The sequence below is a fragment of the Suncus etruscus genome, chromosome 9 (assembly GCF_024139225.1).
Source record: "Suncus etruscus isolate mSunEtr1 chromosome 9, mSunEtr1.pri.cur, whole genome shotgun sequence".
NCBI lineage: Eukaryota > Metazoa > Chordata > Mammalia > Eulipotyphla > Soricidae > Suncus > Suncus etruscus.
This window is the reverse complement of record NC_064856.1, coordinates 93,815,671-93,838,741: the sequence shown is the minus strand read 5'-3', so window position 1 is coordinate 93,838,741 and position 23,071 is coordinate 93,815,671. Positions and strand designations below refer to the sequence as shown.

Sequence of the window (23,071 nt, the reverse complement as noted above, 5' to 3'; positions counted from 1 at the left end):
ATGTTCTATTTTAGCAGGCAGTCCAGGGTCAGAAGGCACGTCCTAGCCCATTTCTTGTGGGCTGTGAACTGGAATATCAATTTAGATTTCAAATTCTTTTGAGTGTTTATTCTGGTCTGCCAGGCTGGTATGTTTTTCAGAGGCTGACTGGAAATATGGGCATCATCCTATACCTTGGGTGATTTAATTTTTTTGTTTGTTTTGGAGCCACACCCAGCAGCACTCAGGGGTTACTCTTGGCTCTGCATTCAGAAATCACTCCTGGCCAGCTCAAGGGACCATATGGGATGCTGGGGATTGAACCTGGGTCGGCCATGCAGAAGGCAAACACCCTATCTGCTGTGCTATCACTCTGACCCCACTGTCGCTAACTTCTAACAGGAAGTATCTGCCTTTGACTTTACTGATCCCTTGCACCAGCTGCTTTGAATGGGGAGAGGGGAGGGAGAGAGAGAGAGGTGGGCCGAAGGCCCAGGCCTTCAGATACAGGGATAAATCCATTACCATAATTTTTCCTCTTACTCTAGTCAGGCAGGGATGAGGTAATGCTTCCTTGGTGTCTGTGGCGGGGTGCCAGATGGGGAGGATAAATACAGCTCCCCCATTGCCTCCTTCACCAACACACCCTCATCAAGGTCCCTCTTCACTGACACTTAATACAGAACAGGGAAATTTAGCAATACTTGGTCCTGGCTCCCACAGTTGGCTGGTTTAGACCAGAGCTATGATATTAGCATTTGCCTGGAGTGGGTGTGAAGGAGCAAAGGGTTCCATTTACAGGACGAAGCCTCTCTTCTTGTTGTGACAAAGTGACTTTCCTTCCTTTTTCTTTTCTTTTTCTTTTGTAGGACCAGAGATGGAACACAGGACTTCACAGAGGCAAATACTCTACTTGGCTGAGCAACAACCAATAGCCCACTGAGGACTGAAGCACAAAGGAAAGAGAAAGAGCACCTGAGGGGCACATCATTGCAGGGGGTTCTGAGTTGGCCAGTACTAAGGCCTGGCCAGTTGTCTGGAACACAAGGGGAGGACATGACTGAAGACACAAATGAACAACTTAGCCACTGGGTTGCAGGATGCTTAAGCACCCATGTGACTGAATTCAAGGAGGAATGAGAAACAAGCAGGAAATGGAGAAGACAGTGATGTTGGGTGCAGACATGAGGCCTTTGCATGAAACAAAGACAGGTGACCTAAATATAGCAGCTCTGGAGGTGCAGGGGTGTGTATAGCCACTGAGAAGCCCCAGGGTGACTGCTGCTGGCAGCCATGAAGCCCTGTGCTACTGGCCACTTTGGTCCTTCTGAACCCATCTCAGCCATGCTGCGGCTGAGACTTAACCACGCTGCACTCATGTCCCAAAGGCTTCCTGTCAGTGGATACACACACACACACACAGACACACAGACACACACACACACACACACACACACACACAGAGCACAAAGGAATGCAGAGAGTTCCAGAAGCTACAGCTGAGGGCACCCAGCACCCCCCACCCCACCCCACCCAACATGGGAGGGACATAGAAAAGACGGGGTGAGGTTGGGGTTATGTGAAGCTGCAAACCTTTTTACGTTTTCCTTGTCAACTCATCCCCAACCCCTGACAAGCATTTTCTTCTAAAATTCCACACATATGGACTGACAGCCTTTTTGCATCTGGTTCTGTTCACCCAGCAACACATCTCTGAGATTCATCCATATCGTTCCCCTCAATCAGCAGCTCCTATTTATATTGCTAAACTAATATTTTTCAATGCATAGATATGCCACAGTTTTGTCTTCTGGTTGTCTCTGGTTTCTAGTTCTTAGATCTTGATAACACAGTATAAAGATGTCGAGTCTGAGGCTTGCTATAAAAATATGGTTTTATTTGTTGTTGTTGTTGTTTTTGGAGAGGGAAGCAGGGTAGTATGGAAAGTTTTTCTTCCAGCTTTGTGAGAACCTGTCAGACTATTTTCCATTCTGGCTGCCTCGCTTGATAGTTGCATGATTATCTGGGAGTTCTAGTTGCTCCATGTCCCCACCAACATGTGACACTGTCATTTGCCCATTTTTTGAGTCATTTGAGCATCTCTTTAGTAGTCACTTGTAGCTTATTACAGAATTGTCCAAATTACTCAACCTCTACGAGGAGATCTTCTTAATTAGTATGTGTCTCTTATATGTCTTGGTCTAAGAGCTGCTAAAATCTTTGTTTGTTTATTTGTTTGTTTCCTTCTTACTGATTTGTTACAGTTCTCTATCTATATATGTGGGTCACTCATTCCACATTATATTTCATTCTGAAAATATTAGTCTTTGACTTATTCTTAGAAGTACCTTTTAAGTATGCTGATGTTAATGGGATCCCGTGGATTCTTTTGTTTTTGTTTTGGGGACCTTTTTATACTCCAGTTTTTGACTATTAAAGAAAGGCTGCTATGAACATTAGTGTGCAGATAATTATGTGTAAATATGCATGCATATCTCCATTGGAAGAGCAAGGCATTTAAACTCTAAAATGACTCACAGTGGATTTTGTGCTTTTCAAATAAATGTGTTAATTTTAATAGCCCTGCGATACAGTTACAAAGTTGTTCACAATTGAGTTTCGGTCATACAATGTTCCAACACCCTTCACCAGTGCATAATTCCCACCACCAATGTCCTCAGTTTCCTCTACCCCACCTCCCTATCTTCATCTTAGACACTGTGGTTTTACTGAAGGGGCATCATACATATCACTTTATATCCTTTCAATACCTTGTTCTTAACCAGAGTGATCATTTCCAACTTCAATATGGATTTTGGATCCAAGGGAAGTATAAAGGCATCCAGGTAAGGATTGCTGGTTTCCTGTGTTTCTCATGCCTGTTAGTAATAAGGGTATATCCATCATCATCCAACACAACAGAGCAAGCACAGAGAGAAACTGAGTGAGCCAGGCACAAAAGACAAAGACCAGAAGGTGAGCCCTGGAACCCTACAGCTGACATTCCAAAAGAAACACGGGTAACAAAAACCACTCTTTACAAACCATCATTTGCTTGCAAAGAGGCATGTCAGAAGATAATCTGGCCAGGGGGCTCCAGAAGCTTCTCTAAGCCAGACCTTCCCCTGGGGTAGTTCTCCAGGTCAGTTATCCCATGGCAGGACACACTCTGAATCAGGGAACATTCATGCCTTTCTATGTAAAAATAAACTAAGAACCAGAGAGATCAAATCCTGAGCAGAGAGGATGGTAGAAAATCTGGGTTTGAATCCCTACTTTTCCTTTAGTAGGCTAAAGGTTCTATGGTGCTTGTGTTCAGTAATGGCAACTGATTTAAAAAAAGGACAAAACATGAACTGTGAGGCAAGACTGGGGAGAGGTCCTGAGAACACCTACAGATCCCAGGATGCTGGAAGATACCGTGATTAGAAGGCTGTCAAAAATGCTCTTCATCTGTCCTCTCTGAACTAAATGCCACTGGAGGGAAACAAGGTGTTTCCAGTGTCCTGTGTCCCTGGATAAGTAACACTAAATCATACCTTGGGGATTGAAGAAAAGAGGGGAAAGGACCCACAGCCTAGCCCTTCATGGTGCTGCACACCCCTTACATCAATCTGCTTTGTTGCTGGAAAGGAGCTTGAGGCTGAAAGAGGTCCCAAGTGGGATAAGAAGTGGGTGCTGAAAGGAGCTAAAATGCTATGCATGATACCATCTTGGTAACAGAATAGCAAACCACAATAGCTAAAAGGAAAAAATAAAAGGGAGAGAAGGTGGGAGAAAAGGGGGAGAGAGATAGAGAGAGACAGTAAGAGAGAAACAGAGAAACAGAGAGAAACAGACAGAGAGAAAGACAGAAAGAATAAGAAGTATCTGCCATAGAGGCAGACTAGAGGAAGGGAGAACAAGAGGAAAACTGGTCACATTGGTGGCAGGAAATGAACACTGGTAAAGAGATAGGTGTTGGAATATTCAAGTAAAATCAACCATCAATAACTATTTTTTGTTCGTTTGTTTTGTTTTTTAAAAAAATTCCCATCACTGATGTCCCAAGTGTCCCCTCCCCACCTGACACCGGCCTGTACTCTAGATAGGCTTTCTACTTCCCTCATTCAGTCACATTTTGTTATGATGGTTCTCAGTGTAATTATTTCTGTGACTGCACCCATCACTTTCTGTGGTGAGCTTCATGTTGTGAGCTGGACCTTCCAGTCCTCCTCTATTTTGTTTCTGAGAATCATTACACAAATGTCTTTTATTTTTCTCAAAACCCATAGATGAGTGAGACCATTCTGTGTTTATCTCTCTCTCTCTGACTTATTTCACTCAACACAATAGATTCCATATACATCCATGTATAGGAAAATTTCATGACTTCATCTCTTCTGATGGCTGCATAATATTCCATTGTGTATATGTACCAAAGTTTCTTTAGCCATTTGTCTGTTGAAGGGCATCTTGGTTGTTTCCAGAGTCTTGCTACGGTAAATAGTGCTGCAATGAATATAGGTGTAAGGAAGGGATTTTTGTATTGTATTTTTGTGTTTCTAGGGTATATTCCTAGGAGTGGTATAGCTGGATCGTATGGGAGCTCGATTTCCAGTTTTTGGAGGAATCTCCATATCGCTTTCCATAGAGGTTGAACTAGATGGCATTTCCACCAGCAGTGGATGAGAATTCCTTTCTCTCCACATCCCCACCAACACTGTTTGTTCTCATTCTTTGTGATGTGTGCCAATCTCTGTGGTGTGAGGTGGTACCTCATAGTTGTTTTGATTTGCATCTCCCTGATGATTAGTGATGTGGAGCATTTTTTCATGTGCCTTTTAGCCATTTGTATTTCTTTTTTTGTCAAAGTGTCTGTTCATCAACAACATTTGACTGTATCTCGTAATAACTCAATTTTAAAAAGGGGGAATAAAGAGTCGCCGAGTTTCAACATTCAGAATGTTACAGGCTAGGCTCAAGGAAAACAGAATTGTCCTCACTGGACTTCACTGAGACACACACTTATGAGTCTAAGGAGGAACCATTCTGCCTGCTTTGGTGTGGCCCTTCAAATAAAATGTCCCTTTACCGTACTTTCTTTTATGCAAACATAAACTCATGGGCACTTTTTGAAGCCATTATATGAAATGAACACTGAAAACACTGTTTTTTGTTTGTTTGCTTATTTGCTTTTTAGCCAGAAAGTTTAGCAAGGAAATATATCAGAAATAGTTTTTTGGTGGTTTTTTTGGAAAACGGGAATGGCACTATACTAGATGCCATCCAGTAGCCCGCATGTCATCCTGTACAAAGAGAATCTATAAATCCAAATAAACCCAAAACAACAAATGCACTTTCTATGAACTACTTCCAAACCTCTCACTAGAGTTTCTATTTCAACCAAAGCATCATGTCAGTTAACCCCAGCATTTCTTTTATGCTGAAATGAAGTCATGGAGTTGAAAAAAAAATCTGGGAAACTCATTGGAGCTTCTCACTTTTGTTGCTGATGATGAGATTCCTGTTTCTCCTTAAAATCCACATTATTTTTTGTTTGTTTGCTTTTAAGCCACACTCAGAGGCTCTCAGGGGTTACTCTTGGCTCTGCGCTCAGAAATTGCCCCTGACAGGCTTGGGGGACCTTATGGGATGCTGGGAATCAAACCTGGTCCATCCCAGGCTGGGTACGTGCAAGGCAAATGCCTTACCACAGTGATATCTCCCTGGCACCTAAAATCTACTTTTAACTTAAAAATTAGAAAATGAATTTGGCTTTGTTTCAGATCTTGGACCATGACACCTGAAAATTTCACAATGGTATCAGCCCAGTACTATCACAGGGAATCTGATGGGAAAGTTACATAGAAGACCAAGCTCCATGAGCCTAAACAGTAACCCCAAAGGATCAAAGCACTAGCTACAGCCCAGTAAATTCTTAGAAACTGACTTTAGTAATGCCATGGAGATATATAACAATTATTCAAATTGACCCTCATTGATATGTTTGGATAAATCCATTTGCCTTTGTGTCACAATAAACAATACGAAGTAAATTATTTTGTGCCAGCATTAAGGCAGGCTAGGGTGGTGTGTGGAAGTTGGGGACACTGGTGAAGAGAAGTCCACATTGGTGGTGGGACTGATGTTTGCACATTTAATAACGCCTGAAATGGAGATATGAGAAGCAACCTGGTAAATCATGGTTTATAATTTAAAAAAAATAATATGAAAAAAAGAAGAAAATGTATTTGTCCTAAATAACACTTTTATAAAAATATGCCTTCATTTATAACATTTGAGTAATTTCTTAAAAGCTTCATGGCAAACAGATCTTTAGCTCACTCAGGAATGATAAAATCCCTCTTCTCCCAAAGGTGAGGTGACTTTGGGAAAGAAACGTGACCCCTTTCCTGGGGGCTGCTGTGACACTTAGTGGTGCTCAGACTCAAAGCTGCTGTGGCAGCGCCACCCCCACGCCCCCTCATGGCCAGCCTCCCTGACAGGGCTCATCCTTCCCAACTACTTTTCACCAGGCTGGGCTCTGGCACTTTCCCCGGGGAAGACCTTTCCTGGTCTCCACACTTAACCCCTGAACCCATCCTCATCCATCAGCCCCAGCGAATGGACGGGCGACAGGGAATGTGGCTCCCTCAAGACAGTCGGGCCGTCTCTGCGCTCCAGCGAGGCCCTGTGCGCCTCTGCTTTCTGTCTGTCAGTGTCGCCGGCTTCTTCACGGCCTGATGTTTTTATTATCCCAGGGCCCAGCTGCTCGAGCCTGGGGAGCACTCGCTCTTTGGACGAGACAGCGATTAAGTGCTTGTTAAATGCCAGAGAGTCTCGCTTTGGGACACATGCCGGCGGGACTCTCCTTGGGAGTTCCCAGCTGGAGGAGGAGGGGGACAGTGACATCCCTTCTAGAACTGAGCTCCCCATCTCCCAATACCATCCTGAAACTTAGAGAAAAAGGGCTTCATCATCCCCTACCTCCTCCACCCCATTTGTGGAGTCCCTACTAAAATTTAGCAGCTCTGACATCAGAGCATGAAACAAAACGCTAGGCAAGGCTAAAGATGCACCGTAAGAGCCACAGACTCGGCGCCAGGCCTCTTACCTCGTAACCAAACTGCAGCTCGTCCGAGGTCAGCATGATGATGTCGTCATCGATGGCCAGAACAGCTTCCGTCTCGATTTCATCATAAGGGAAGAAACGGTTACTCAGCTTATTTTCAGCAGTCCTCACCACTTTTAGTGGAACTCGGATTTTGGGCCAAAGAGATTCTGGAAAGAAAATAATAATAATAATATATAATAATATATATATATATAAACACACGAATATATATATGTGTATATATAATACCAACAACAACATGGAATTTATTACTCCTCTAACTTTTGTGAGGAGGTAAAGTGATGAAAGCATCGTCTCACAAATGAGATGAAAGAATCAGCTTACATCCCCGCTTCTCATTAAATCCACATGGACAACTGTGCAATGGGAACTTCTGACAGAGGCATTTTTATCATGTTTTATATTCTCCATGCTTTTTTTTTTTTTTCATCCTCAGTCCTTCCCATACTGCTCATTCTCAATTCTGCTTTGCTTTGACTCACAACAACTGAGAAGGCAAAGACGCCAAAGGGCAAAAAAAAAAACATGACTCTGGAAAGGACCGAGTTCAGACTTGTCACTCTAGGGTCCACAATTGAAGGCCAGGGGTCCACGGCCTCCACTGCATTCTTCTGAGTAGGTCCATACCAGCACAGTCTGGGCCTGCAACTTTGCTAAGACATGCAAGCCACCCTCAGGACTCCATCACCAATCCCACCTAACCATTACCACCTCTGGGACCTGTTTCCCTCAACAAGCCTTTCCTCCAATTCATAGGATTTAGTTTTTCATAGCCAGTTTACAAAGCAGATCTCCAATTCCTAGGCCCAATTATGTGCAATTTTCTAGTGCCTGGGAGAAACACTCTCTCTCTCATTCCTTCTCTCTCTCTCTCTCTCTCTCTCTCTCATTCCTTCTCTCTCTCATTCCTTCTCTCTCTCTCTCTCTCTCTCCCCCCTTGCCTTTATATTTTCTTCCTATGCTACTTTGAAATAAATAAAGTTAACAACCCTGGTTTCCTGATTTTAAAATATGGCAGTTAACACCGCATGGCATAGATCCTTCTTTAGGGACCATCCAGAGACCTCAGGGCTCTCGACATGGCATCTGTCCTGTGAGAACTAGAAGACCAGAGTCACCACAGTGCTTTCTTTCGAGAGCCTATCACATAGTTGTGGGTGGATCTAGTGTTTGAGGGTCTATCAACCCCACAAATGCCAGCGGCCACTGCTCAGTTTCCCTTCTGAGTGAGGAGGCTTCTTCATCTACAACACTCACTGCCTGGAAGGCCAAGAAATAGTCCCCGTGTGCTTGAAGGAGGGATGGGGTTTACCCAGAGTCAGTCCAGAGCCGAAAGGCTAACTCAATTCCTAATGAAACTTGTCTGGCCAAAAGACCAAAGAAATAATCCTATGGGCTTCTGTCTTTTAAATCAGTAAACGAGCGATGCTGATGACAGCTTCGTTCCGGGCATGGAATCCCCATCCCCAGTGAATGTTTTGGGCAATAAAAGCCTGGGTGCAGAACTAGGAGGCTGGAGGCTTGAGTTCTTCACTATGCACTGAGGTGCAAGCAAGCAACTTCTTCGCAGGATAAGCATGCACAGAGGGAGAGACAGGAGTTGGGGGGAAGGGTGTGTCTTTATACAGCGGCAACGGGTGCATGTCGGACAGTCTGGAAGTGAAATGCCATCCGATCCTCCTCTCGGGCAGAAATTATTTACAAAGTGGTATTTACAAGGCTCCGGGAGGTTAAGTAACTTGACCAGGGTTAAAGAGCCAATAAATGATAAGGCTAAGTTATTCGAATCTAAATCTGTCTAGGATCAAAGACCAAACAGGACTCATATCACGGAGACAGCAACTTTGAAAAAGCTCATGCTTTCTCCAGATACGAAATGAAACAATGAAGTGCAATCATTTGGCCGAGCAGCCATCCTTATTCTAGTTTGCTCTCCACTTCTCCTTCTGAATAAATAAAAATTCCTGCCCATAAATCTCCCATCTAAATCCTCTCGAAGATACAAATTCATGGTCATCTCACAAAGGAAGGCGGCGGCAGCCCTGATCAGGGCTTCTGAAACCTGGTAGTAGGATACTTTTTCTGCTCTTAAAAACTAGGGACATCCCCGCACCCACACACTCCACTCCGGAAGAGTTTTATTTCTGTGTGGAAGAGACACAGATTCAATGCAATTAAAATTAAAGTGATTGGAGTGATAAAGTAGCATATAGGATGTTTGCCTTGCATATGGCTGGCCCAGGTTCGATTCCTGGCATTCCCCAAATGGTTCCCTGAGCAACGCTGAGAGTAATTGCTGAGTGCAGAGCCTGAGTAATACTAGGTGTGGCCCAAAATTAAGAAAATAAGGGCTTGGGCCCGGAGAGATAGCACAGTGGCATTTGCCTTGCAAGCAGCCGATCCAGGACCAAAGGTGGTTGGTTCGAATCCCGGTGTCTCATATGGTCCCCCGTGCCTGCCAGGAGCTAGTTCTGAGCAGACAGCCAGGAGTAACCCCTGAGCACCGCTGGGTGTGGCCCAAAAACCAAAAACCAAAAAAAGAAAATAAGGGCTTAATTTCTTAATTTTAAGAAATTAAAGGACTAAGGCTGTATCTCAGTGAAACAGAAGCCATAGATGTATGAAGTCACAGGGCTCGATCCCCAGCTCCACTGAATAAAAAAGATAGAAGCTAAGGCACGTACCTGGCACTTGGTTGCCAGTGGCTTCAAGCCCAGTTTAACTCTCTGGAACCACATAAGGCCTCCTGAGCACCGCCAGGCATCACTCCTGAGCACAGAGCCAGGGGTAGCCCTGTGCACCATCAAATAGGGCCCAAACACCCTCTCCCACTCCAAACCCCAATACAAAAGGCTTAACACAGCCTATAAAAGAAAAAAACAAAACAACAGCAACAGCAACAACAACAAAAATCAGCAAACAAACGAAACCAACTCACCTCTCCTCCTCCCAGGCCCTTCCATCATTGGTAACAACAACAAATAAAAATCAAAAAAGTCTTGTGCCTTGTGGAAACAGAAAGGAGTGAGCAAGTAGGAAGCCAGCTGAGTGTTACTAAGGAAATAGTTCCTACCTCACCTCACAAGCTCCCTGTAGGGGGTCTTGGGGGGGGTCCCAGGGGTCCCTGGATCACTCTGAGAACCTCTGCATCATGCAGCATGTTTTTTGAGGGTAACACTCTCTGAAGAAAGAACCCTTGTGATGAGGTTAGGGCAGAACCCAGAAAGAATCGAGATTTCTATGGAACAACTTGAGAAAGAAGAAATGCTGCTGCCAGCTGTCAAGTGATTTGGGTTACATATTCACTCTGGAAGCTCGTTTGTTCTCCCAATTGAATGGAGCCTTCCTCCTCTGCCCCCTGGCACAGCCCTCAGCCTTGTCAGGAGAGGGATGCTTTGGTGGGATATTTAGAGGAAGGAACTTTTCTTTCTGGCTGTAAAGGATGGTCTTTATCTTTTTTTTTGTTGTTGTTGTTGTTCATTTGTTTGTTTTGGGGCCACACTCAGCAATGCTCAAGGGTTACTTAGCTCTGCACTAAAAGATCACTCCTAGGGTTGTTTGGGGGACCATATGGGATGCTTGGGATCCAACCAGGTCAGCTGTGTGAAAGGCAAGCCCCAATCCACTGTATTATCTCCCTGGCCCTAGTTCTAGGGAACTTCTGTCTCATTCCCTCAGCACCTGGCATACATGCAGGCAGACTGGCCCACTCACCCTCAGCATGTACTAGAGATGCCCACTGGCTCTTTGACACACTCAACAGCTGTCCTGCCAAGAGCTTGGCAAAGATTCTCCTCCCCACACAGAGGCACCATGGAAGCCCTGACCAGCTTCCTAGCAAATCTGACTGAAACCCCTGGGTGCTTCTCCATGGGCTCTGTGGGCATTCCAGGCAGTGGCTGGTATCCTGCTGCCTGTCTGGGTCTTTTGCCCATGAACTCCATATCCAAAAATGCCACCAAGGACTGTATTCAATCCTCTCCCTCCCACAGGGCTGTGGAAGGGGTGCTCTCCATTCTGTTTATGACCATCTTTTCAGAGTTTTTCCAGTCTTGCCTAACAGACTTCCAGCCATCATCACCCTTTCTCACAGTCACCCAACCCCAGGTATCTCCCTGGTTCTTCTCCTTTCTGACAAGCATATCTGGCATATCATACAAGTGAGGAGATAAAACAGAAATGTCCTCTGGACATTGTATTCAATAATTTTGGTAGAGTGGGGTGGAGGGGGGCAGTGAACGGGGCCATACCCTATTTAGGGGCCTCTCCCAGCTCTGAGTTCAGGGTTTTTAGGGGTTGTCCCCTGGCAGGGCTTGAGGGAATCATGTGGTGTGAATGAACAGACCCAGGCCTCCTATATACAGAGCCAACACTCAACCCCAGCCCCAGAGCTATTTTGTGAACATCTGTTGAAGCATGTGGAAAGCTGGAGCAGAGGGGGAGGCCTGTGTATAGCCCCCAAGAGAAGGTTTAGACCTTCTCCAAGGTGGAGAGAGGCTCATAGTTAGCCAAAGCAGACGGCCTGTTTGCTCTGCAAGTTCCACAAGAAGAGGCCCCATGATCCTGGAATATAGAGCCAGGAATAAGCCCTAGGTGTGACCAATTCTCCCCTGCTCCTCCTACCCCTCTTGTGCTTATTTCTGGCCTGGCCACTGATTCGCCTTTCTGATTTAGAAAAATGACTCAACTAATCAGAGTTTCATTTTTCTTGATTTGCTACAATGGGATGGACAGTAAGTAGCCTCTTTGTAGGGCTGCCATATAATTTACCTGTGGTATATGCACACCTATCAACACCATGGTGTTGTATCATACAGTATTATGTCTACACCACAGAGCTTCCTCCCAAGAAGATTCTTGAGAATTCCTATGTGGAAATCTCTAGGCTCTAAGGACATTGTTGGTTGGGATCCTTCTAATGCCAAATGGGGTCCTTCTTTCTTTCTTTCTTTCTTTCTTTCTTTTTTTTTCCCAAGGGTCCTTCTTTCTTAATTCTTTACATGCTGAATGAAGGGGCCAGCATCATAGGGCACTTGGCCTTACACCTAGGAGATCTGGATTCGATTTCCAGCATCCCAATAGGGTCCCCTGATCGCTACTAGGAGTGATTTCTGAGGGCAGAGGCAGGAGTACTGAGCACTGCCTGGTATGGCCCAAAACCAAAAACCAAGAAAAATAATCTAAACAGAATAACAAGCCCTGTCTTCTGCCTCCTCTGTATACCTGCAGCAGGTAAAGCAGAAAAAGTCACTTTGTACTCACATGGTCATCTAAAAAAGGAGATTTTTTTCCCTCCAAATCTATGGACAAAGTGATGAAAAATACACAGCTATGCCAGGTGGCCTGGCACCATCAGAGTTCCTGAACGTCAGAAGGGAGAACAAACTCCGTGTATGACGGGCTTTTTCCAAAAATCTGCTATGGTGAATGGGTTTCTCCACATTGGATGCCAAGATTGACGAGAGCAAGGAGAATTCTCCTCAACACTTGGCCAGGGTACTACAAGATCGTTTGAGTTGTCTGGAAAAAGCTCCAAACCCATCTGTGGATCACTGTTACAACACATACCCACAGATGACAAAATCAAAGTTCAGACGAGCCCTGTGTAGACCCTGTGCATCCTTCAGGAATGTTCTAGTGGCTCAGACCGTCAATGCCAGAATTCTGCTCTTGGGGAAGGTGGTTGCTGCTTCAAGATTTGATCCACCAGTCCTGGCTGACAGTCCTGGCTGACTCTCCTGACATGTTCAGCCAATCCCATACTGCCTGAGAAAAACTAAGAGTCCCCTCACCCCCACCTAGCACAACCCCACATCTGAACTGGGGGATTGGGTGGGTGGGTGCTCTTGAAGCAGTGCAAGTTTATAATGGAAATAACACAGAAGGCAGAGGCACATCTCCATGAAGCATCCAGTGTAAAGACTTTCAAACCAGGTCAGAGGCCAGAGGCCAGGTCTGGTCACCCCCTTTGGCCTGTCAAATTTGGGGAGCTGAAGAACTGGGGAGAAGCGAGGCGGAGGTTGGCTCCATTTCTCCCACAGAGCACAAAACCAACGTGACGAAAGCTTGCTGGAAATTTCTACTGCCTGTTTGGAGTATTTGCTTAAATTTCCAACCCGGCAATTTAGACTTCAATGGAACCGAAAAAAAAAAAAAAGAGGATTTGGTTGGGCTGGAAAGTGAAAATAAAGGCGGGGGTTGGGGAAGGGGACTGTGGTTCGCGCCTACACTAATTCTCAGAGCCGCCGACACGCTCACCGCAATATTTATTTTAGTAAATGCAGAGAAAGTGAAAAACATCACTCTGGCCTCTTATGTTTCAAAGTCTTGAAGTTGATATTTTCAAAAAATATATATATGTTACTAATGTCATACATGGAGAGCAATGACTAAAAGAGAAAAAACCCCAAACCCTGACGATTATGTTGGCAGGAGGACCAGAGCTGACAGCCCCTCTTACCATGGGAACAGACACCCCACATGGGATGAAATATGGCTCATGTGCTCCCCTAACAAGGCCAGTGCCAGATCCGCAGGCCTGGGAAGTATCATCAGAGAAAAGCTGATCTGGTCTTGACACAGGTTGGAATAAACTGAGGGCCCCTGGTTCCTCCCAGAAGCCCAAAAATCTCAAGTACAAAGTGAAACCTTGGTTCTGCCAGTCAGTACTATATTTCAGGTGGGTCTGATGAAGAAAAAAAAAAAAAACACAAACAAACAAGCTAACGCTAGGTTTACACCAGCTCAGAGCTGTGTCCTCAGAGGGACATGGGCCAAAGAGGCAAGATGAGGACTGTCCCCTTCTTACAGCCTACTGAAACAGTGGCCTCAAAAAAAGGAGAATCAACTTTGCCAGAGGGAACTCATTTCACTGAACCCTGAAGAGCCTAGCTAAGCCCGGCTTCACAGGAGACTCCACTCCTAACCTTAGTAACTCAGCCCATTTGGATGGGGAGCTGAGTGGTTCTCCCAGAGCTTTGTGGCCTGTTGTACAGGGGCCAGGGGATGTGTGAGTGCAAGAATACAGAGAGACTTGATGGGCAACCTCAAATCCCAGATTTCATATGGTACACAAGACCTACTTTCTGGACAGTCCTTTGTGCCAGAGAGAGGGATGAACCCTTTTGTCATGGTTACATTCTGGAGAGCAGCAGCAATGGCTGGAGGATCCCCAGTTCCTGCCAATGAGGCTCACTCTCTGCTCTCTCTACCTTTCCTTCCTGGTCTACGCATATCACTTTCTCCCTCCTTCTTAGTAGTGGTCAACACCTTCCTCTACCTTCTACCTTTTACCCCTTTATTTCTCCCTTGTGGAGAAAATCCAGGCCTGACAGAGAGCTCCAGGAAAGACAGGCCATCCCCCAAAAGCGGCTCATGAACTTCAGGGCTCATAAGGTCGGACCTTCACTTTAAAGAGCTGTCTGGGAGGCCCAGAGGTGGCTCCATAAATCTACAAAGGAAGTCCATGATTCCTTCAGAGAACAAAAATCCCTCTAAGTGAAAGATTTTTAACGACACAGAAGGGTTTTCTTGAGGCACTTTTCTGACTTGTCTACCAGACAGAAATACGGTCTTCCTCTGGCCCATGCTGTGGAGCTAGCACAGGCGGCTTCCAGTGCTGCCCATCCTGACTTCAGGATGACCAATTAAGAGGGAATAGCCATAAAAAAGAAAAGGCCAAGCATAGATACTACTGTCAGGCAATAAACTCAGCCTTATCGGTGATAGTGGTGCGCATTACAAACTTCAAACTCATTCCTTGCTCTAATCCATCAGAAACTTCCTGCCTTTAATAGCCTATAAAGGGCAGGGGCCTTTGAAGTGCCCGGATTAAGATCAGTTAATCGAAGGACCCAACGAGAAACTCAATGCAGGTGGAATATGCTCTGTGGGTCCTGAATTAAAAACAAATCCAATTAATCAAATAGTCCTCCACCTAAGCTGCCGGCCCAGCAGGTTAGGGGGCAGCTGGGGCGAGGCACATAGTGATGAAGGAGCAGTTAATGGGGAGCTGGGTGCCTTGAGCTGGGGCAAGAGTAGCCAGACTGTCCTCTCTGAAGGCGCACAGGGCATCCTGGGCCAAGATAAGAGGGACAAAACTAATGCCTCTTAAAGGGAGCTCCCATGTAAACAAGTCAAAGGAGAGGATAGCAGGGAGCCAGGATCCGTTTTCCCAAGGTTGTCAGCCTTTGATCCTCTCTAGTCCTAAACCCTCATCCATTGTGGCTACAGAACAGGCCATGAGCTTTGCAGTTAAAGGAGCTACCCTAGAACAAGGGTGGGATTATTAAGAAAAATAAGGAGGGGGGGTCTGTCTGCCTCCAAAATGCACTCACGTTGACAAAGCAAGAAATCCATTGAACTTGTCTAGGGCACTGGACTTGTCCACATGCAAAGGATGCAAGTCATTTAGCCAGAACATGCTGGCTGAATGGGGCACATCCCGCCAAGACTGTCCTGGACCACCACCACCACCACCACCACCACCACCACCACTAAACAGACAAACACACACAGACACAGACACAGACACACAGACACACACACACACCACCTACACCTCACCTTCAGGGGGGTTTTTATTCTGGTTGTTCCACACGACCAGCAGCTTGGAAAGACTGGGCACCTTGGATACTTCTGTGATCACCCGGAAGAGGCTCTCCACACGATCGTAGGTGAGGACGATGGCCGTGAAGCCCTGAGACTGTGGTGGGATCAGAGGAAGGAAGAGGGGGTTGCTCACGCTGGCCCACTTCTGCAAGAAACAGATGATGTGGTCAAAGAGGAATTGAGTCACTGCAGGGCCACCTGCATGTTCACTGTCCATTAATAAGCCCATCTGAGAGACCTGGGTGGCTTTGACCAGGGCCAACTCCAGAGTGGTTGAAGCTTTCCCCTCCTCGGCACTAACTTCCCACAGGAAAGGTATAAAGACATTTTATAGTCAAGAAGTTGGTTTGGGTTGGTTTGAGTTAGGTTGGTTTGGATAGGGTTGGGTTGGTTTGGCTTGGGTTGGTCTGGGTTGGTTTGGTTTGGGTTGGCTGGTTTGGTTCAGGCTAGTATGATATGAAAGAGTTGGTTTAATTTAGATTGGGGGCCTCCAGAACAGTGCTCAAGGGGTCTCGGGTCTATTCAGCCAGTGGGTCAGATGTGCAATGCTCAGGCCCAGAATGTAGTGCTGCTTGGGGTCAGCAATGCCAAGGTTTGAATCAAACCCAACACATACTTCCTAACCTGAGTCATCACCCTGGCCCCTAATATGCTTCTGAAAGATCTGAGAGGGGCTAAAGAAGTATGAGCAGTTTGATGTTGGAGACCCACAGAGGGGGAGCCAGGAAAGAGTGCTCCAGAACCCAGTTTAGAGGGTACCATGTGAGGTGAGAGAGATGGACAGAGTTGGAAACAAGAGAACTAGCCAGAAATATGTATAAGGTGGACCTGGTCTTCCAAAATGAAGTTTAGGAAGTAACGAAGGAAATCCAGGTACCTTGCTCCATGAAGACCTTTTAAAAGCAGCAATGTGAACAAAAAATACTGTGCTGATGCCAGGCAAGACTCAGCTGGCATCGGCTTTGAGTGAGCCTGTCATGAAGTTGTGTGTTTATAGTGCACTGGCATCCTACCCATCTTTGGGTCACTTTGATTTCAGTCTACATGCTGCAAAGAGCCCTGTTTTATATTTTTTCCAACCCTGATATACAATCTTTCATCTGAAGAATAAAAAGGTTTGAGTATTTGTACTATTAAACTGTGAAAACAGTGGCATCACCTATTGAATGTGAAACATGCCATATGGCCTGTCATCAAGCATACAACTCAGGGGCCCTAATAACATCCATGTTCACATGGTTAAAAAATGTCCAAAGTTTGAGGCCTAATGCCAGTACCCACAGAGGTGGCTGACCAGGAAATGGCATTTATAGTCTTCCTTATGTTTCCCCAGAGTTCTTCCCTTTTTGGGATTCCCAAGTGTCTCTCCCAAGTCTCCTCAACGTCAATCCCATCACTGATGGACACCCACCACCATGTAGGGGACAGCAGCTGTTAGCCAGATGTAACCATGTAGGACAGGAAATGTACACAAACACATGGAGTACACGTGGGAATGAACTCATGGAAGCTGAATGGGGTCCCTGGGAAGGGAACCAGGATATTAAGGCCAGTGTGTCCACAACAGGAAGAATTAGACACCAAGAAAGACATGGCCCTCATGCCAACAGCTGACACTGGATGTGGCACTACAGTCTTAGGAGGTGCTTCGAGTTCCATGCTGATCTGACTACTTAGAAATCCATCTGGTTTGAGTTTTGTGTCCCCAATCCTGGTCTTGGCATCTTTCTGACTTATGGACACTGGTGGCAATAAGGAATTGCATTATTAGGTTCCCCAAACCCCCAAGCTTTTCACTTTTTCTGCAGTCACCATTCCAGTCCCCTCATCTAGCTAATCCCAATACAGCACAATCTAATGCCTGAAATATACTTTTATTTTTGGGGTTTTTACTTGGGGAGTGGTGGTGGCATACTTAGTGATCAGGGGCTACTCCTGACTCTGTTTTCAGCAATTTGTCCTGGCAAGTTCAGGGGATGATATAGAATGCCAGAATTCAAACCCAGTTTGGCTGAGTGCAAGGCAAATGTCCTACCCACTGTACCATTGCTCCAACCCTGTAAGACACCTTTTAACAGACAATAAAATCTTAAGAGATAGGAATCTGAGAAGATCTAAATATGATCTTGAAACAAATGCATAATGAGTAACTATGTAATAGGTGGTTTTTAAATAAGGTAATTTCTGTTTGATTTTATGTAATTTCTATTTAATTTTCTATTTAAAAATCATATTACCATTTTCCTAAGGGAAAAATAATAAAAAAATAAAGTATGATTTTGAAAGTCCAGATTGATTACAAATCTTACACTACCAAGACCCTAGACAGAACCCTTCTTATTTCATCAATAATGAAATTGTAAGATTAGAAACGGTGATTGAGGGGGCCAGAGCAATGGCATAATAGTAGGACATTTGTCTTGTAAGTGGCCTACCCAGGATGGACCCGGGTTCAATCCCTGCCATCCCATATAGTTTCCCGAGCCTGTCAGGAGTAATTTCTGAGTGCAGAGCCAGGAGTAACCCCAGAGCTCTGCCAGGTGTGGCCCCAAAATAAAGCAAAACAAACAAACAAACAAACAAAAAAAAAAGAAAAGGTAATTGAGATGCTGAGGGAGATAGTACAAAAGGTAAGATGCTTGCCTTGCATGCAAAATCCTGGATTTGGCTCCCCAGCACCATGTGGTCCCTCGAACACAGATAGAAGTGGTTCCTTAGTACAAAGCCAGGATTAACCCCTGAGTACTGTTGTGGCCAAAACACCAAGCAAGCAAATAAACAAAGAAAAATGGCAATTATTGCTACAGGGGTGAAGATGACTAGAAACAGAAAGAGAGCATGAGAGAGAGGGAGAGAGAGAAAGAGAGACAGAAAGAGAGAGAGGGATTAAAGCAATTTCATGGCTGACTCTAGTTCAATCTCTGAGCACTGCCAGGAGTGACTCCTGAACACAAAGCTAGAAGTCCCAAGCCACATCAGGTGTGGCCCAACACCCACACACACCAAATAAAAAAAGAAAGAGTGAGTAAAAGTGTGGAAAGAAAGGAAAGAAGGAAAGAAGGATGGAAGGAAGGAAGGAAGGAAGGAAGGAAGGAAGGAAGGAAGGAAGGAAGGAAGGAAGGAAGGAAGGAAGGAAGGAAGGAAGGAGGGAGGGAGGGAGGGAGGGAGGGAGGGAGGGAGGGAGGGAGGGAGGGAGGGAAGGAAGGAAGGAAGGAAGGAAGGAAGGAAGGAAGGAAGGAGGAGGGAGGGAGGGAGGGAGGGAGGGAGGGAGGGAGGGAGGGAGGGAGGGAAGGAAGGAAGGAAGGAAGGAAAGAAGGAAGGAAGGAAGGAAGGAGGGGGAAGGAAGGAAGGAAGGAGGGGGAAGGAGGGAGGGAAGGAGGGAGGGAGGGAGGGAGGGAGAGAGAGGGAGAAAACAAATGAAATAATAATAAAAAATAAATAAATAAATAAAAATAAAAAGAGAGTGAGTTCAAGATTCTATAATCTGGGCAAGAGCATCCAAACAGTGGATGGTGGTGGTTCCCAGCCTGTGCCCAGGCCCTCTTCCTCCTCCTAGTCCAGGGAAAGCAATATTGGAACACAGAGTTTGAACTGTGGCACTTTGGGACATTCTGGAATTCATTACGTTTGGATCTTTTCTAAGAAAAAAAGGAAAAAAAAGCTACAAGTTCCTTATTCCTGACTATCAAATCTGGTCCATGAAGCAAACTGAACAATTTCAGAGGATAAGTTATAAGTATGCCCTCAAATATGCAACGCTGACATTATGAAACACTGACACTAACAAGCATGTAAGAAATTTTTAAGGTAAATACACATCTAACATAGAAGGAATAACAATTTAAATGACAAGACAGCTCTGTTCTTGGGGAGAATGGGAAATGCCAACATACTTAAATTGCCTTTGTGACATCAAAAAAAAAGAGAAAAATTCCTTGAGAGACACAAGACTCGGTTTCAGAAAACAGAACCCTTGGAACCCAGACTGAGTCACCATCCTGAAAAGTATCATGACTCTGATTCCAAGACAGGGACAAGAAAGCAACACCCTTAGCAAGACCATGGATCTGGCCCCAATGAGCTGCCAACTCTCTGTGGAAAGTGGACAGCCAGGGAAGGGGTGGGAGATAGGCACTTCTCTGGAGATCACTTTTTCCACCCAGCTCCCTTGCATTCCAAAAAGGGCTTTGGGGACTGGAGCAATTATAAAGAAGCATAAAACTTGCTTTGCATGTGGCAGGGCTGGAGGGTGGCAGACTCAGGAGGTTAGATTCCTGGGAGTATATGGGGTCATATACTCCCCTAAACACTGCCAGGAGTGATTCATTCCCTGAGTGTGGATCCAGGAATAACCACTGAGCATTGCTAGGTGTGACTCAAATCACACACACACACACACACACACACACACACACACACACACACACACAAATAAAACAAGTAAGGATTGAACAATAGACACAGAGAAGGCTGGAGGAGAGAAGCAGGAATTCAAATCTGGTAACTACCACCCCACACAGCACCAGGCAGGGCTGAGCAGGTCAGGGTAGCTGCAGCCAATAGATGGGGCAAGCATGGCTGGCTTCATAGGACAGCCCCAGCCTGCTTCAAGGCAGATCTGGGAGCAGTTCACTCAAGGTCCATGTTCCCTTCTGCGTGTTTCTTTGCCCGTGTGGCCTGGGCAAAGCACTTAACCTCTGCCGCGCTTCCGTTTTCAGAGCCAGAAAACTGTGTTAATAACACTGTGTTTCTAGGTCGCGGAACTTGAATGTCATGATGACTTACTCATGACCATTTCTTAATCATGATTTCCTGGCCACCTCAGGGGTAATGAAAGTCAATGGGGAACAGGTGTCAGGCACCGACTCGGACCAGCTGAGTGGAGCTGTGGGCCCAGAGAAGCCTAAATGTCTCAAGAGTGGGGTGCAAGAAGTCCACCACGCCACCAAGAGCTATCTTCCAGTAGCATAAATTCTCCATGGAACTTTTCTTCCTCTCTACCAGATTGAAAGGCCAGTCAAGGTCTCCCTTTATGCACTACCCCGCAGATCGACATTATCACCAAGGCCATAGAACAGTGGGTTTCTTGGGAAAGAAAAATGATTTCATGCATCATATGCACCATGATTTTCCCTATTGGTAATGGTAATTTCAAACATCAAAAATCCTTGTGCCGGAGAGATAGTATGGAGGTGGGGTGTTTGCCTTGCATGCAGCAGGATGGTGGTTCAAATCCTGGCATCCCTTATGGTCCCCGGAGCCTGCCAGGAGTGATTTCTCAACATGGAGCCAGGAGTGATCCCTGAGTGCTGCCGGGTGTGACCCAAAAACCAAAAAAAAAAAAACCAAAAAAACAAAAACAAAAACAAACCAAAAAACATCAAAAACCCCAACATCACACTACCCACTACTGTCCCAATGTCCTATGACCATCCCTCCCTCTCCCCTACAAGATATGCTTCCTCATAAAGGCCAGTTCTGGGGCCGGAGAGATAGCATGGAGGTAAGGTGTTTGCCTTTCATGCAGAAGGACGGTGGTTCGAATCCCAGCATCCCATATGGTCCCCCAAGCCGGCCAGGAGTGATTTCTGAGTGTAGAGCCAGGAGTAACCCCTGAGCGCTGCCAGGTGTGGCCAAAAACCAAAAAAAAAAAAAAAAAGGCCAGTTCTTTTTTTTTTTTTTTTTTCATGTTTCCCCCTAAGAAGGTAGGGGTACAAACCCAGCAGTGCTCAGAGGTTAGTCCTATCTTTTTTTTTTTTTTTTTTTTTTTTGGTTTTTGGGCCACACCCGGTAACGCTCAGGGGTTACTCCTGGCTATGTGCTCAGAAGTTGCTCCTGGCTTGGGAACCGAGGTCCGTCCAAGGCTAGCGCAGGCAAGGCAGGCACTTTACCTTTAGTGCCACCGCCCGGCCCCCTGAGGTTAGTTTATCTTAACACTCAGGAATTACCCCGGGGGGGTTCTCAGGGAACCATATGGGATTCTGGGCTTGAAACCTGGGTCAGCTGTGTATAAGGGCAATGCCTTACCTGCTGTACTATGGCTCCAGCCTCCAGTGCTCAATTTCTGTTGCCTTTGGGGAACTGTTCTTTTCTTACCATATTTCTTTGAACCAGTGGTTTTCAACCTTTTACCCCTGCCAAATGGCACCATTGCATAGATGGGTGATTGACGACCGCTGAGTTAGGAGCTGCAAATCTGGGTCCTGCCTTGTGCTACCCTCGTAATGTATCTGTTTTCCTCATCAATAAAACAGGGCCCAGGAAAGGTCCCAACCCCAATGAGGAAGGAAAGTGTCATCTTAGTGGGATCATGCCCATGAGCACCAAGAGGAGGATCTCCAGAGCCATTTCAAATACCAAGGCTGCTGGTCCTCCCCAATCTGCATCTTCCCTGCCACCCATCATTTCTCTGCAAGTGGTTCCCGGGACCCCCTTGTGTCAGCAACTCCTGAACAATATAGAAAGGGTGAACCTAGAAGAGTAAGTCTTAAAGATGCCGAGGACAACAGAAGCCTTTCTGGCTAAAATACTTATTATTTGGTAAGAAAAAAAGGTCCCAGTGACTCAGATATGGCTAAGTACTTAAGGCCAAGACCACTGACATTGCACCTCTAGGTGAGCAGAGTCAGGGAACCTTTCCAACCCCCAGCACAGAGCCACATGGACCTGGGCCAAGCTACAGCCACGGGCAGGGCTGGCTCAGGAAACTTTATTTCCTAGCAAAGTGGCACTGTTCTCTTTTGAGTCCACACACTGGGCTGCCTGAGGCTGAAATGCCAAGCACCTTCCCCCTGCTCTGAAGGGCAACACCAGTCCTTTCAGAACACAGTGACCAAGACGAAAACAGCAGGGGAGAAAGGCAGCTTTAATTGGGCCTCAAAAGAGCTCGGCGTGCCCACCACCAGGTCAAGGTCAGCAGACTGAGCCCCAGTGTCAAAAGGCGTTTCAAACCCAGCCTTCAGGCACCTCTGCAAATACGGTGCAGAACCGACCCCCTGCCAGCGGGCCAAAGAGAGTGTCTACAGTCTGGGACCTCTTGACCCCACTTTCTGCAGGAAATCAAGCAAATTTCAACCGCCATAATTTACTCGAGAGCTGAGTGCTGCCGGGGGGAACAGCAAAGTCGAGCGGACAATTAGCTACAGCTCAAGCTGCTCCCTGGCATGGCGGGACAGTGCCTGACACTCGGCACCAGCCTAGGCTGTGAAGGCAGAGTCTGGGGTCTCCCCCACCACCGACCTCCAAATATGAGCATGGCCCATCATTCTGGCAAAGCACAGGATCTCATCACCTCCTGCCCATCCATTCACCTCTTTCCCTCAACTCCCACGACAGATACTCACTCATTCTGGAAGCTTCCGAAGA

General features: G+C 46.0%; 1 protein-coding gene across 2 annotated transcripts in view; it reads right to left on the bottom strand.

Annotated features, from left to right (window-relative positions):
* Nucleotides 1–23,071, bottom strand: part of EXT2 (exostosin glycosyltransferase 2) — a 119,932-nt gene that overhangs the window by 31,919 nt on the left and 64,942 nt on the right. For both annotated transcript variants that reach the window (XM_049779614.1, XM_049779615.1), the window contains 2 exons: nucleotides 15,662–15,851; nucleotides 7,076–7,242 (listed from right to left, as the gene is read on the bottom strand). In XM_049779614.1, coding sequence (XP_049635571.1) covers nucleotides 7,076–7,242; nucleotides 15,662–15,851 — 357 coding nt within the window. The remainder of the gene's footprint in view (nucleotides 1–7,075; nucleotides 7,243–15,661; nucleotides 15,852–23,071) is intronic.